We start from the raw sequence: 15,529 nt of genomic DNA on the forward strand, positions 1-15,529 counted from the left end.
TTATTTCATGCTTGCTACTACTGCTGGATCTGGGCCAAATGCCTTACCTGAAGTTTTTATTGATTTGTTCCAAGAAAAACTGCTATTCCCTTTCATCTTCCTGACAAGAGAGAGGCTGAGCAGTTAAGACCAAGGCCACATCTGTGAGTCACAGATCTGGGATTCAAACCCAGGCCTGCAGCTCCGGGGCTATGGTTCCCCTCCCCTCCTTACTTCTCCCCTCCTCACCCCCTTCCTGAGCCTTCCTGTCCACCTTGGCCCGATCCAAATCCTTTCACACATGAACCTGGGCTGGGCAGCTGTTCCTCTTCTCTTGCCTTTGGAGGAAAGAGGCCCAGCATGGTCAAGGGACATCACCAAGACTGCTAGGTGCTCACTGATGGGCTGGGTCACCCTGCACAGCCCCTTACAGTTGGGAGCATTTGCACCCCTTGTCAGCTCTGACTACATGCCCAGGCCATGGGGACTATCATTATCAGTGTTATGCAGATGAGGAATGAGGCTCAGAGAAGCCAAATGACCTCCATGAGGTCACACAGCCAGTAAGTGGCACAGCCAGGAGTCTCACCCTGAACCTGGGCTCATTCACTGCCTTCCAGCTCATCCACCTCCCCAAACCATCAGTGTCCAGGTAGCCCAGAGCCAGGTACAGGCTGGAGGAGGCAGCTGGCCACTCGCTGGGGCGGAGATGGGCTGCCAGGTGCATTAGCACCTGGAGCCTGGCTGGTTCTTGGCCCAACTCCTGTGGGCACACCCAGCCACACTGCTGCTGGCCCCTCACTGACCACCTCCCTTCCCTTCCTCCTTCCAGTCCTCTGTTTTCATAGCCCAAGTTGGCCGAGACCTGGTCTCGCAGACGGAGGAGAAGCTCCTGCAGAAGCCGTGCAAAGAACTCTTTTCTGCCTGTGCACAGTAAGTGCCCCAGCCACCTGGCCTGTCCTCCCCGGGCTGCCCAGAGAGGGGCTGCCTCAGCTCTCTTTCTGACCATACAGGGCACTGAGGCAGGTCTTCAGTGTCTGACGGCATCAGCCAAGTTATACCAACTATTTGCATACTTCCCACGAAGAGAAAAAGATACGAGGTGCCAAGTCCAAAGAAAACATCTGCTGCAAAGGGTGTTGAAAGCACGTGGCTCTCCAGGCTGTGGAGACAGAGGAATGTGCAAAAATTTGACCCTGTCTGGGTGGTTGGGAAATTTTTCCCAGGGTCCCCACCCCCCACCCCCACCACCAACCAGAGCCAGTGCTTCTGATGCAGGCGGGCATCTCAGCCAAACCCTCTTACCTTGTCTGCAGGCGGTACGTCTGCCCCCGCAGGGGGTGAGACAAATCGATGGGCATGTTGCCAGCAGAGCACCAACGAAACCCCCACCCCATCCTGCACATACACACCCTGAAGGCATGAGCACACACACACACACACACACACACACACTTGCTGACTGACACATGCAAGTGTGCACCTGCGTGTGCACACACATACACATGCACACCCGCAAAAGCTCTCCCAAACCACATTACCCCACATAGCTGGATGAGCCTGGGGCTTTTTGTGTGCCCTTATTCAGCACCACAGACATCAACTGAGTACCTACTGTGTACTTGGCTCTGTGCTGGGTGCTGGGGAATACAAAGGTGAACAAGAACTCAGTCCTGGCTTTCATGGAGTTTGCACAAGAAAAACTGCAACCTGCATACACTTGGAGGGGAGCTGGGAGGGCCATCCTGGGACCCAGCCCTGGGTTAAGTAGTCGGGGGAGGCCCTGGTGGGCAGAGCAAGTGAGGTTGCTGCTCTCTTGGAGCTGCCCAGGAGTCAAGTCCGACAGTGGGTGGGGTCTTTATTGGTGACCCTGACTCTGAGGGAATGGTTGTCTTTGGCCCCCAACAGTGGCTTTCAGGTTTGGCAGGACACAGCCTCTGATGTGGCGTACCTGCCGTAGTCCCCTCCCTTCCCCAAGTCCAAAGTGGAGTGGCTGGGCTAGATTACTCAGCACAGCCACTTTCTAAAGGGAAGAAGCTCATCTCTGCCTGAGTCAGTTTCGGAACCCTGCCAGACACTGCCCCTGATGGCCGAAGATCCATAGAACCACAACATCCCAGGGCCCACAGCAGGTGACCAGTCAGTTCCGCCTCATGCATAAAAAAGTCCCAGTGTTGGCTTTGCTGGTCCAAGACCAGATCCAGAGCTGCGGTTCTGAGGGACTGTGCCCCCACCTCTGACTCCCAGCCCCTCCCTGCACCTCATGAAGTCTTCATCTGTTCTCAGCTCAAGGTCACTTCTTCAGAGAGACCCCTCAACCCTTGTAGCGCTGAACTCATTCATAATGACGTAGCTCTGGGTTCGTTTATTTCATGTTTGCTACTCACTGTTTGAGTCCCACATACAATGCCAACCCCATGCTCCCAGCTGTATCCCAGCGCCTAGAACAGTACCCAACACATGGCAGGTACCCAACAAATGTTGGCAGGACCAACCAATCTCACACAACCCTCAGAAGAATGGCAGGGCCTCTGGCCAGACGTGCTGCATCTGCATGGGTTGAGAGGCCCTGTTTACTTCATTTCCAAAGCTGGATACAGCCTTGCCCTCGTGCTGGAAGATCGTGATTGTGAAATGTTTATCCTCTTTTCCATCTGAGCTAGATCTGTCCACGACTACCTGAGGGGAGAACCGTTCCACGAATATCTGGACAGCATGTATTTTGACCGCTTTCTCCAGTGGAAGTGGTTGGAAAGGTGAGTCCACCACACCCCATACAGATCAGGGAAGCAGTGGGTACACATTTTGCACCTGAGAATTTATATAAAATTTAGTTACCTCCCATGGGCTCATGGTTAAAGCAAAATTAACCAGGCTCTTCTGTTAATTTAGTTGTGTATTCCAGAAATGCTGTATGCTCATTCAAGCAGACACACACATTCACGCACACGTAAACAGTATCTTTTTCTTACTTTTTTTGCTTTGCTGTCTTTGGGAATTCTTTCTCTGCCAGCAAATAAAGAGCTACCATATTCCTTGGAGTAGTTGCACATCCTCAATTTGATCCAGTGCCCTGTGGATGGATATTGAAGTTGTTCTCCATTTTTCTGGGTGCAGCCCTTTCTAACTAATGAATAGCTTTGTACATAAATCTTTAAATACTTCTACAAGTACATCCAGAGAAATTCTTAGCAGAAGAATTTCTGGGTCAAAAGGCACCTGATATTAAACTGTAAATGCTGTTAAGCTGCCGTCCAAAACAGCTGCCCCTGACCTCCAGTCCCACGGTGCCCAAGTGCGTGCCCCTCAGCTTCGTCAATGCTGTTCGCGTGTATTCCTACCCAGTGAGTGAGCATGCAGCTTCCTTGTTGCTTATTTTCTTGTCTCTCTAATAATGGAGGAGACAAAGTCCCTTTCCTGTTTGCTTGCTGCCTTATTCTCTTCAAAGTGCTCTCCCATACGTGGCTGTGACTTGGGCACATGTGGCCCCTGTGACTGATGAGGAAGCAGAACATAGGACCTGACTTAGCTTGTCACCCAGCAAGCCAGCAGTGCTGCCGATGGGACCCTGGCCCCGAACCCCCAGTGCAGTGCTCTGCCATCTTTGCTGGCCCAGGATCTGCAGAGCAAGGCGATGCCTGTGTAAAATCCATGCTGGGCTGAGCTGGTAGATGAGGGTGGGAGCCTCTTCTCCCACAGCCTGCAGTCCCTATCCCCAGAGGCCTGGCATGCACAGCCATCTGGGGGGCATCTGGTGAGAAAGGAGCCATCCGCTCCTGCCTGCCAACTCCACAGCTGTCTTCATTCCCTGTAAACACTCAGGAAGCTGCAGTCCAGGAGCCCCTCTGAGCCCCATTCACAGACCTTCCCTGCCTACTTCCGGAAACACAGCAGAAAACCCTTGGTTCTGTAGCCATAGATGGGCGGTTTCTCTCCACCTGACTGGTGGAGAGGACAGCGTGACCAGGGATGGCCTCCTTAGTGGCCACTGTCCACCCTGCACAGGCACATCATGGCTCCAGCAGAGCTTGATAGGAAAGGAGCAGCCTAGACATCTACTGAGCCCCAGCCTGGGTTCAAGTCCCACGTCTGCCTCTTCCCAAGGAAGGGCCTCAGAAGGGGTCACTCATGTCTTCACATCTCAGTGTCCTCATTTGTAAAATGGGGATGATTGTGCCTGCATTGTGGGCTTGGGCTGAGGAATAGTTAAGCACAGCACCTGCTGGAACAAGGCAGGTGTTCCACAAAGCTCAGGCATTTGGCCACAGGAAGTAAACTGCTGAATGCAGTTGTGTCCATCACCACCATCATCAGTATCGCCACCATCATCAGCATCACTGTCGTTATCAATATCCCACCACCATCATCATATCACTACCATCATCAGCATGACCACCATCATCAGTATCACTGCCATCATCAGTATCACCGCTGTTATCAATATCCCACCACCATCATCAGCATCACCGCCATCATCAGTATCACCGCCATCATCAGCATCACCACCATCATCAGCATCACCACCGTTATCAATATCCCACCACCATCATTAGCATCACTGCTGTCATCAGCATCACCACCATCATCAGTATCACTGCCATCATCAGCATCACCACCATCATCAGCATCACCGCCGTTATCAATATCCCACCACCGTCATCATCACCGCCGTCATCAGCATCACTGCCGTCATCAGCATCACCACCATCATCAGTATCACTGCCATCATCAGCATCACCACCATCATCAGCATCACCGCCGTTATCAATATCCCACCACCGTCATCATCACCGCCGTCATCAACATCACCGCCGTCATCAGCATCACCGCCGTCATCAGCATCACCGCTGTCATCAGCATCACCACCATCATCAGTATCACCGCCATCATCCGCATCACCGCCATCAGCCCTACTTCACCAGGTCTGATATTAGGAGGCACAGCCGACTTGCTAGAGGCCCAGTCCTGATTCTGACAATTACAGGTCAGTCCAGTGGAACGCCATGTGTGTTGCACACCCCATTCCAGAGCCCTGGGCTGTGCAACACACAACCCCAATCTGTGCCCACCCTCCCTGAGTGGCAGTGTGGGGTCATGATGCAAAGCATGGGCTGCGTAGACCCCAACTCCAGCCCACCACTACCAGCCAGAGCCTTGGGCAACTCATTTCACCTTTTGAAGCCTCAGCATTCTCATCTGCAGAATGGGACAATAATGATCCCCCCTCCCTGGGCTGCTGTGAGGATTATAGAAGCCCCCATGCCTGCTTGGGTCAGTGGATATCATTACTATAGACACCCAGAGGGGGACATGTCCTTTTTTCCTAGGAGTTCAAATAATGACATCTGACACAACACTGGTTTACAAAGAGCCCTCCACTGGATGGAAGGCCTTCTCATGATCTTCATTTTCCTCAGAGAAGTTGATGGAGCAGCCTTGGGCCACTCAGCAAGGGCCTGGCAAGGCTGAAACCTGAACCAGAGTCCCTCTCTCAAGTCCTGGGCCCCGGGCCACCCAGCACTGCAGTTCACATAGCAGCCTTTGTCGGTGGTCACTGGCTTTCCTTTTCCTCCTCTGCACCAAGCACATGAAATAGAGAAGTTGTCCTTTTATCTGTGGCCTGATGGCAAAGAAGTTGAGAGTTCACCCTTTTGAAGGCATTAAGTTTTTGGAGCCTGGGTTAGGAATGCCCTACATGACGAACAGCACCCTGAGAAAGATCCTGCCCTGTTCATGCTGTACTGCTGAAATAGTAAAGGGATTTTTTTCCTCCCAGGGTTAACCAAGAAATTTCTGGGAACTTGCATTCCACTCATTTCCCCCAGCAGAGGAGTTCTGTGGTGAGGCCGACCAACCGTTTCTCCTCCATGCGTCGTAAACTGTTAGGCGGGCTGCCTTCATGTGGTTTTGGGGACGGCTGCAGGAAAGGCTTCCCAGGGCCACGTGGTACAAGCAGGCGTGTGGCAGGTTTCCTTTCCAGCCGCTCCTGGGCAGAAGAGCGGTGGGGAGACCCACAGAGGGGCAGCTCTGTGCTTTGGTGGGGATTGGGCCCCATGTCCTGAGGAAACATGGTGAGGGAAAAGTGAGCCACAGCATGGCATGCAGATTCAACACGGGGTAACAGAGAGTACCCTGGCTTTTCAGGGCCATCCTAAGAGTGTGGCTATGGTGCCGCAGATGTGATTTCCAGGGAAGACTCATTCATTCAGGAGCTTCTGGGAGACCGAAGGCTCCCTGGTTATCCTCAGCTGACCCATTCTTTAGCTCAGTCCAACCCCTGCCCTGGTAGGGACTTTTGAGGAGTTTGGGGGCAATGCTCAAAAATAGTCCTGGAGAGCCAAGAGCCAATTTTCACGTTTTAAGCTGAGTGTGTAGCCAAACAGACCAGCAATGCAAACTACAAGCCCTCTGCACCATGAGGTCCTTTATGGCCACTGGATGGGACATGTCTTTGTTTAGTCCAAGAAGTACCATTGTGCCTCATGATCAGAAGTTCTGTCTGATTCGATGTTATAAATGGCTTTAGCTCATTAAAACAAGGAGTTGGCCAGGCACAGTGGCTCACACCTGTAATCCCAGCACTTTGGGAGGCCAAGGCAGTTGGATCATGAGGTCAAGAGTTTGAGACCAGCCTGACCAACATGGTAAAACCCCATGTCTACTAAAAATACAAAAATTAGCTGGGCGTGGTGGTGTGTGCCTGTAATCCCAGCTACTCAGGAGGCTGAGGCAGGAGAATCGATTGAACCCGGGAGGTGGAGGTTGCAGTGAACTGAGATCATGCCACTGCACTCCAGGCTGGCAACAGAGCGAGACTCCTTCTCAAAAAACAAACAAACAAAAAAACAAAAACAAGAAGTCGGGAGATTCAAGTTGATCATTACTTCCAATCTGATCTTGGCAGCCAGGATCTTCTCATGTTCTGCATCTATGTGGGAAATATAATAAAGGGTCCTTAGTGGTAGAAAGGCTGGGAACCAGTGGTAAAGATCCCCAGGACACCGTTTGAAGACCAGCAGCCTCTGCCCACTCCTAAGGCTGGGTCTCCTGGGCCAGCAGCAGGAGCGGTTTAGGAAGGAACAGACCGCACCCAGGACAGGAAGCACAGCCATCCTGCTGGGCAGGCTGAGATGCACAGGTGTGAGGAGGGCTGTGATCTCCTTCGTGTCCTCTGTGGGACGCTGGTCCTCTGTGGCTCTTGGCCCCCACCCCTCCCTGCACCGAAGGCACAGCTTCCTTCTGAGTTCACCGCATGATTTGCAGAGAGAGGGGAGAACCACACGGGAAGTCTGGTTTCCAGCCTTCTGAGCAAGCGAGGCCTGTGCGTCCCCCAGCCTGCAGGGGGCTGGGGGCCAGGGCTTGAGATTTGAACACTCAGCCTCAAGGTCCAGTCTGCAGCGATGATTCCTGGGGGTCCCTGGGGCTGCTGTGGGGCTCCTGGAATTACACCTCACACCAGCTGCTCTCGTGGTGCCACAGTTTCCTGTGGATTCTGAATCTTGGCACCATGAGACCAGTGTGGGATTCTTCTTTCTTCCAGGCAACCAGTGACCAAAAACACTTTCAGGCAGTATCGAGTGCTAGGAAAAGGGGGCTTCGGGGAGGTGAGTGAACATTTGCATTTTTAATCAAAAGTTCTTATATTCAAGTCACCTTTCCTGTCGTTTCTGGGTTGGCCTAAAGGGTCAGCGAAGGGGTTCCCTGGGGGCACCAGTGGCTGAGTGTGGGTCCTCAGGGGCAGTGAGGGCAGGGGAGAGTCAGTGACCGTGGGGCTATCAGGTGTGTCTAAGGCGAAAGGAGAGTGTGGAGCTGGGCGGGTGAGACAGAGGGGCTACCCCACCAGCCTCGGGCAGGGTCCAGCCTGCAGGGGACAAATGGGCAGCCCTGGTCATGTGTGGGGAGAAACTGTGAGGGTGTGAGGAGGCTGGGCAACCTTGGCTGCTCAGGGCCTGGATGACATTGTCACACAAGATTCAGGATTTCGTTGTCCATTATCTGATCTTCCCAGCAGGTGAGGCAAGCCTTATTATTCCCATTTTAGAGATGAGGAAAGCTGAGGTCCCAAATGATTAGGTGACCCAGCCAAGGCCACACAGACAATGTGGAGCAGAACTAAGACTTGAGCCCAAATGCTTTGGTTCCCACTTACGTGGATTATAAAGTCAGAGTTCTTGAGGGTCTTCTATCACTGCCTCCCAAACTTCTCTGCCAGCAGCTTGTAGAAATTTAGTCGCCCTGAGAATGGGACAGTACTGGGCCAGTCAGTTCTAAGTCTTGGTGCAAGGGGCTCATTCTACCCCTTCCAGGCCTGGGAATCCTCCAAGGGGAGGAGGAGGGAGGGCAGGGCCCAGGACAGCCATGGGCCCCAGGCCAGGCATCATGGGGTCCTGGGAGCCTCGAGCACCCACGAAGCCAGGCAGGCCGGCTCTTGTCCCATCCATTCTCCACCTGGGACCCTTGTGGTCCCGGCCCTGGAGGAGCTCAGGGCAGGCCTTCCTGTGCTCCTGCCACCCTGGTTTCTTTCTTGTACCACAGGTCTGTGCCTGCCAGGTTCGGGCCACAGGTAAAATGTATGCCTGCAAGCGTCTGGAGAAGAAGAGGATCAAAAAGAGGAAAGGGGAGTCCATGGCCCTCAACGAGAAGCAGATCCTCGAGAAGGTCAACAGTCAGTTTGTGGTGAGTGAGCGTCTGGGCCCAGGAACCACTTGCCCTTCTGTGGTCTGGGGCTTCCGTCGCTCCGGAAGGGCGTGGTCCTCCAATGCGGGCAGGTCCCCACGCCAGGGAAGGGTAATGCGAGTGACAGGGCTGAGCTTCAGAAAGGAGGCAAGACATCTCTCCATCACAAGGCCCCTTGTGGTCGACTGTGGCTGGCTTTGTCCCATCCCTAGAGCCGGCCAGTGCCTGGCTCCCCGCTGTGCATGAGACTCACGCCTCTGTTCTCCTGGACCACCTTGCAAACTCCTCAGTGGACAGAGCAAGTTCACCTTGGCCCAGCCTGAGAGCTGTGGGTTCCACAGACCCTCTAGGCTGGTGACATCATGGTGGGACCTTAGTGCCGGCATCCTGGAGTGGTACCATCGGGTCTTTGTGTGTTGTTAGTCTAGGCCAGGCCCTGTTGCAATCACAAATTTGCCCCAAACCCTAAGTAGCGGAATACAGCAGAGGTTCATCTGTCACTCACCTGAAGTCCAATCAGATTGGACCACCCTCCTCCATCTAACAGCTGCCCCATCTGGTGCCTGAACGTGAGCGCTAGGGGTTCCACACAAAGACTTTCCACTGCTTCAGCTGGACAGATGGTCCTCAGTTTCACCCACAGTCTGCCAGCAGGAAGCAGTCAACACAGAGACAAGTTAGTTTCAGGGGAGACTGGGAAATGTGAAGTGCATGGATATTTGGTCAGCTCTAATATCTTCTGCTACATGTTGTTATAAAAAATAAAGCTAGGTGCAATGGTGCATGCCTGTAGTCCCAGCTACTCAGAAGTCTGCTTGAGGCAGAAGGATTGCTTGAACCCAGGACTTCAAGGCTGCAGTGAGCTATGATCATGCCACTGCACTCCAGTCTGGGTGACACAGCAAGGCCTCATCTCTAAAAATATTTATATGCATATGTTAAAAATAATAATACATGGGTCAGGCATGGTGGCTCATGCCTGTAATCCCAGCACTTTGAGAGGTGAAGGCGGGGGGATCATCTGAGTTCAGGAGTTCAAGACCAGCCTGGCCAACATAGCGAAACCACATCTCTACTAAAAATACAAACATTAGCCAGGCGTGGTGGCAGGCACCTGTAATTCTAGCTACCCAGGGTCTGAAGGGGGCAGAGGTTGCAGTGAGCCGAGATCGCACCACTACATTCCAGCCTGAGTGACAAGAGCAAGACTCCACCTCAAAAGAAAATAATAATAATATATGTACAAGGTAAAAATTTAAACAGTACAGAATGATACACAATAAAATGAAAAGCTTCCCTCTTTGAGTAGTCACTCCAGACATGTTTTATCCATGGCCAGGCTTTTAGCCAATGGGATCTTCCTGTGCCTCTTATGGAAGAATGTTTTTCCCTTACGTTGTAGATCTCTGTCTCCATCCAGACCTGTAGTCACACCCCTTTTTAAAGTTGGGCATCATTCTCCTGAAGAGGGAAAGCATAATCTGTATAGTCATTCCCCATGGATGGGAATTGTTTTTAAACCATGACAGGGCCAGGCGCAGTGGCTCACACCTGTAATCCCAGCTTGGGAGATCAAGGCAAACGGATCACTTGAGGTCAGGAATTTGAGAACAGCCTGGTCAACATGGCAAAACCCCATCTTTACTAAAAATACAAAAGTTAGACAGGCATGGTGGTGGGTGCCTGTCATCCCAGCTACTTGGGAGGCTGAGGCCTGAGAATTACTTGAACCTGGGAGGCGGACTTTGCAGTGAGCTATCGCACCACCACACTCCAGCCTGGGCGACAGAGTGAGATTCTGTATTTAAAAAAAAAAAAGTACAGACCATGCTGCACTGTCTGTCCCCAGATATCCCTGTGGCATGTCCCTTCCTAGTGGAGGGACTGATGTGGCAGAGGGTGTGTACAGTTTTCATCTGATAGCTGCTCCCGGATAGCTGCCCCTCAAGCTTGCCGCAGTTAAACTCCCACACGCCATGTGAGCAAGGAGAGGCTACCATCCACCTAGTGCTGGGTCATTCCGCGGAGGCAGGGGATGGGAGTTACAAAGTGGTCCTCCAAGGGGAGGGAAGTTTGCATCTTGGGATCTCATCCCAGGCCACCCCAGCTACCAGCCTTGTCCAGGGTACAGGTGTGGGTGGCATCATGCTATATGGACATGAGGCGGATGAGGCTAACACCGGCCATCATTTCAGCCGCAGGCCTCCTTGATCCAGAACCATCCTCCCCACCGCTAACCCCCTTCTGCAGGGACCCCTGGATGCTGCCTGTGGAGCCTAATCTCTGAAGGGGCAGTGCTGGCTCTGGCCGGGGTTGGTGCTGCTGGGTCCTGCTTGGGGAAGAGGATCGCATATCTCACAAAGCTGGGTGGCACGTCTTTAAGGGCCTTTGGTTTTAATGGCTGGACTTTTAACTATGCCCCATCCACGGCCCCTGGCAGGGAGTTCCCATGGTGACACCTCCTGGAACCCTTTCTCAGTGATCACCGGCGCAGAGGTGGGAGGAAGGGGACAGCTGCAGCAGCTGTGGCAGAAGCACGGTCCCCTGAGCGCACTCATCCTCAGCTGCCATTTGTCTCCTTTCCTCAAAAATAGCTGATGTCGATGCACTGGTTTAATGGCCCAGCCCGTCCCAGCCTGGCCCACGACGGCCAGGTTCCCTTCGTGCCGCCTCCCTATGTGGAGAAGGATTACCTTCCAGTGTAATTTTTCTCCCCTGCCTCGCCCTGGCCTTGCTTCACAGAGCCTCGGGTGTCTGGACTCCACCAGAAGAGGACTAGACCCCCGTCTCTTGGTGGCCCCCTTGCCAGGCGGACCAGTATATTAGTTCATTTTCACACTGCTGCTAAAGACATACCTGAGACTGGGCAATTTACAAAAGAAAGAGGTTGGATGGACGCACGGTTCCAAATGGCTGGGGAGGCCTCACCATCATGGTGGAATGTGAAAGGCACTTCTTACATGGTAGTGGCAAGAGAAGAAAGAGAACCCAGTGAGAGGGGTTTCCCCTTGTGAAAACATCAGATCTTGTGAGACTTATTCACTACCATGAGAACAGTGTAGGAGAAACAGCCCACATGATTCAGTTACCTCCCACCGGGTCCCTCCCACAACACATGGGAATTCTGGGAGTACAATTCAAGGTGAGATTCGGGTGGGGGCACAGCCAAACCATATAAACCAGGCACATCCTGCATGCAAGAGAAAGCCTTTACCAGGCCAGGCTCCAGTTCCCAAAGCCCTGCTGCCCTTCCAGCCCATTCCTACTTGGCCCTTTGATCATGGCTCCCACAGCCAGAAGGGCAGCTGAGCCCTGCTTTTCTGACCATCCAACAAGGCACCATCCAGGCTTCCACAGCTGATGCACACATGTGCTTCTGTGGAGGGAGCACCACTTGTTGGACTCACTGGGAGGTCAGGGTGCCAGCCTGCCCCACCTGCCTTGGCCTTCTCACCTTGAGCCACTGAATGGGAGGAGCTGGTGTGAGCCCCTTATCAGCCGAGGAGGCAGCAGGCAGGGTCACTGCAGGCATCTGGGCGCAGGGGAGCAGGGTGAGGCTGCTCTGTTCCCACCCACCCCAGCTCCCGGGATCCTGAGGAGGGAAGCAGAAGGGAGTGGCCATTGTCGTGATCTTACCATGGCCCTGTTCTCGCTTTCCCAGGTCAACCTGGCCTATGCCTACGAGACCAAGGACGCACTGTGCTTGGTCCTAACCATCATGAACGGGGGCGACCTGAAGTTCCACATCTACAACATGGGCAACCCCGGCTTCGAGGAGGAGCGGGCCTTGTTTTATGCAGCAGAGATCCTCTGCGGCTTGGAAGACCTCCACCGCGAGAACACTGTCTACCGGTGAGTGGGACCACCAGGCCTTCCAAGTCTAAGTTTGAGGGGGTGGGGCCAGCCCCTCCACACCCTCAGGCAGGTGGTCGCCATCGCTCTGGAAATCAGCCCTGGTCAGCACCAGGGGAGGGTGCTGAGTCAGACAGACTTTCCACTCCAGGAACCTGGGCCCCAGCACCCAGGAAGCGAGGTGGGCCACCCGCTGGTCAGTGTTCCCCCGCCTCCAAAGCCTAGGGAAGCCAAGTGAGTGAAATGATGCTCCCAAAACTGACTGCTCCTTCAAGTCAAGGACGGGCCACAACCACTGCTCTCTCCAGTTGCCTCCATCCCAGCACCTAGGGAAGCTCGTTGAGGGTGGGAGTGCCTGGTGGCCAGTATCTGGGATTAGCCCCAGGAAGACTTGGGTTCGGTCATTGCCCACAAGAAGAATCAGAGGGACCCATGGTCCCACCTCACGCTGTCCTCAGTCTGCTCTGGTCTTCACCTTTCTCCCCACGTACCTCAATCCCACAGGGACCTGGACATTGCAGGGCCGGGGGTCCAGCTTTCTCTCACAGTGAGCAGTGCGCTTCAGGTTTTTCTCTCAGTCCTGAAAGACGTTTGAAAATTGCAGTGCCGCTACATTTTAAGTAGACATTTGAAATATTCCATCATATTGAAATAGTAGCAATTTTTGATATTTTGAAATTGGCAGTTATATCACACTCTTCAAGGGATCCAGTGGAATCTCTTGTTGCTGTAACAAATGCACTTGCTTTTATCCAAAAAATGCACAGACAGCTCTCTAGTGATGAGGAATTTTCTATCATTTCCTTCACTCTCTCCATCCCCCCTAGAATGTCAATTTTTTACCTGAAACTCTTTCACTGATGAGCGTCCATCTCTGAAACAAACATATGGATACGTAGAAGAGTTCTTGAAATTCCCTTTGACCATAAGGCTCTAAGTGTTAAAATACTTCTCTGGCTGGGCACGGTGGCTCACACCTGTAATCCCAGCACTGTGGGAGGCTGAGGTGGGTAGATCACCTAAGGTCAGAAGTTCAAGACAAGCCTGGCCAACATGGTGAAACCCCGTCTCTACTAAAACTACAAAAAGTAGCCAGACGCGGTGGCACACACCTGTATCCTCACCTAATTGGGAGGCTGAGGCTGAAGAATCAATCACATTAACTTGGAGGTTGCAGTGAGCCAAGATTGCCACTGCACTCCAGCCTGGGCGACAGAGCGAGACCCCGTGTCAGAAATAAAATAAAATAGCTTCTTCTGTCGAGCTGCCATTGTAATTAGTAGTAGATCTCATTTCTAATCAGTCCTTTGGAGCCAGCAGTTTTGACGTCTGGTGTGGGGCACTACAGTCATATTTGGGAAAGGAAGAGGCTGCTTTTCTTCCGTAACTTGGGAGAAGAGTTTTTGAGAAAGGGCAGGTGGGAGGGAGATCCCAAAAGATGCCAGGACAGAGCATCGTGATGTGAAGAAATCCAGACCCTTAAAACTGCGGGCAGGAGGGAACCCCCTGGTCAGTCCTGGCAGAACCCTGACACACAGCCCAGTTTGAAGACCTTTGCAGTGGAGCTCATCTTGAGAGCCCAAGAAGGTCCTGGAAACAAGAAAGGATGGTCTGTGACATGCCCTTCCCCCCATACCATCTCCCCATTTATGTTTTTGTTTTGTTTTCATTCAAGTGAAAAGAAAGTCAGAAACTTTTCCCTACAGGTTGAAAAAAAGAATTCTCCATTTGATTACCTTTTATTTAAAAAGAAAAAAGAAAGCCCTCCAAGTTCTAGCTCTCCTTCTTCCAGGGGGAAAGAGACAACAGTGCCTCCTCCCTGGCTGTGACCACTCGCCACGGCCTCTCTCTGGGCTCAGTTCTGACCAGTGCCCACTAATAAGCTGCCATGCTTGCCTGGTGGCAGCTGGCTTGTTGAGATGATGGCTCTTGCCCTTATTTGGAATTGTTAACACATCAAAAGAATGCTGTTTAAGTAACAGCAACAAAAGTATTTTGTGATAAATAAGGATACACAAACACCAATTATCACTTGATGAGGCAGACTGGCTGGATTTGGGTACATTAACCACTCTGCATGAGGACAGCTGCCATCAGTTAAATAAACAAAGCTGGCTAGTTGAGAACTGGAGCCTTCATCCAAATCCTGTGTACTGTTTGCCCCACGGCTTACCTGAGTTGCACGCACTCTCCTGTTGGCTGTTCTTTTACCCACAGAGAAGACCTTTTCCTATAAAACCATCTCTGCTGCCTCTCCCCTCATCCTGGGAATGCAGAGGCTCCCTTTCTTGTGAGCAAGATCCTGTCATCAAGAGAAGAGATGTGAGGGACAGGATGAGGCAGCCACACCTATGCTGTGCCCCATGGCTGGGCTTTCTCCCAGACTGTAGTGAAACCGGAGGTGGGGGATGTGCCAGTCTCCAGCAGGCCCCATCTTAAAGGGGGTCTTTTTCCCATGGCTCCTCCCTCTCCCTTCGATCCTCTCTTCCCAGTTGTATAGCTCCCTTCACTCGCAGGCCCTGCTCTGCCTTCAGAGCATCCTAAGAGCTCCAGCCCTCGAGAGGCTCTGCTACCTGGCCAGAAGTATCCTCAGCCCTGGAGTCATTGATGTGTGAACAGAGGCCACGACCGGCCTTTTCCTAACTTTCCCAGTCACTCTCCAGGGTTGGGAAATGCCTGCAGCAAACAGCAGCGTTGCTTTCAATTACTGAAAGGAGAGAAATTAGCTGAAGATCATTTTGGCTCAAACCAGACAGCCTGAGCCACAAGGTGGGGAGGAAACACCCTATGGCCACCCAGGCCTGGTTAGCCTGAGGGGTCCACCCAGATGCCAGTGCATCCTAGCTGCCCAGAATGCCCTCATTCTGATGCTTATTGTTTTTCCTTTCAGAGATCTGAAACCTGAAAACATCCTGTTAGACGATTATGGTAAGTCTTCTTTTCCTACTAGGTAGCTGAGGTGAGCATCACAACCCAGAGAGTCTCCCAGGGACTCTTAGAGAGGGCTGGGGAGACTGACCAC

At 52.6% G+C, this 15,529-nt stretch overlaps 1 protein-coding gene across 12 annotated transcripts in view; it reads left to right on the plus strand.

The window, feature by feature from the left end:
* GRK5 (G protein-coupled receptor kinase 5) overlaps positions 1–15,529 on the plus strand; it is a 247,860-nt gene that overhangs the window by 211,941 nt on the left and 20,390 nt on the right. For 9 of the 12 annotated variants that reach the window (XM_078346613.1, XM_078346610.1, XM_035269251.3 and 6 more), the window contains 6 exons: positions 812–912; positions 2,643–2,735; positions 7,520–7,583; positions 8,515–8,655; positions 12,317–12,507; positions 15,398–15,435. In XM_078346613.1, coding sequence (XP_078202739.1) covers positions 812–912; positions 2,643–2,735; positions 7,520–7,583; positions 8,515–8,655; positions 12,317–12,507; positions 15,398–15,435 — 628 coding nt within the window. Of the gene's footprint in view, positions 1–811; positions 913–2,638; positions 2,736–7,519; positions 7,584–8,514; positions 8,656–12,316; positions 12,508–15,397; positions 15,436–15,529 lie in introns of all 12 variants that reach the window. The other 3 variants (XM_078346618.1, XM_078346617.1, XM_035269255.3) reach the window with 1 other exon arrangement.

Source organism: Callithrix jacchus, chromosome 12, assembly GCF_049354715.1.
Source record: "Callithrix jacchus isolate 240 chromosome 12, calJac240_pri, whole genome shotgun sequence".
In the NCBI taxonomy this organism is placed as follows: Eukaryota; Metazoa; Chordata; class Mammalia; order Primates; family Cebidae; genus Callithrix; species Callithrix jacchus.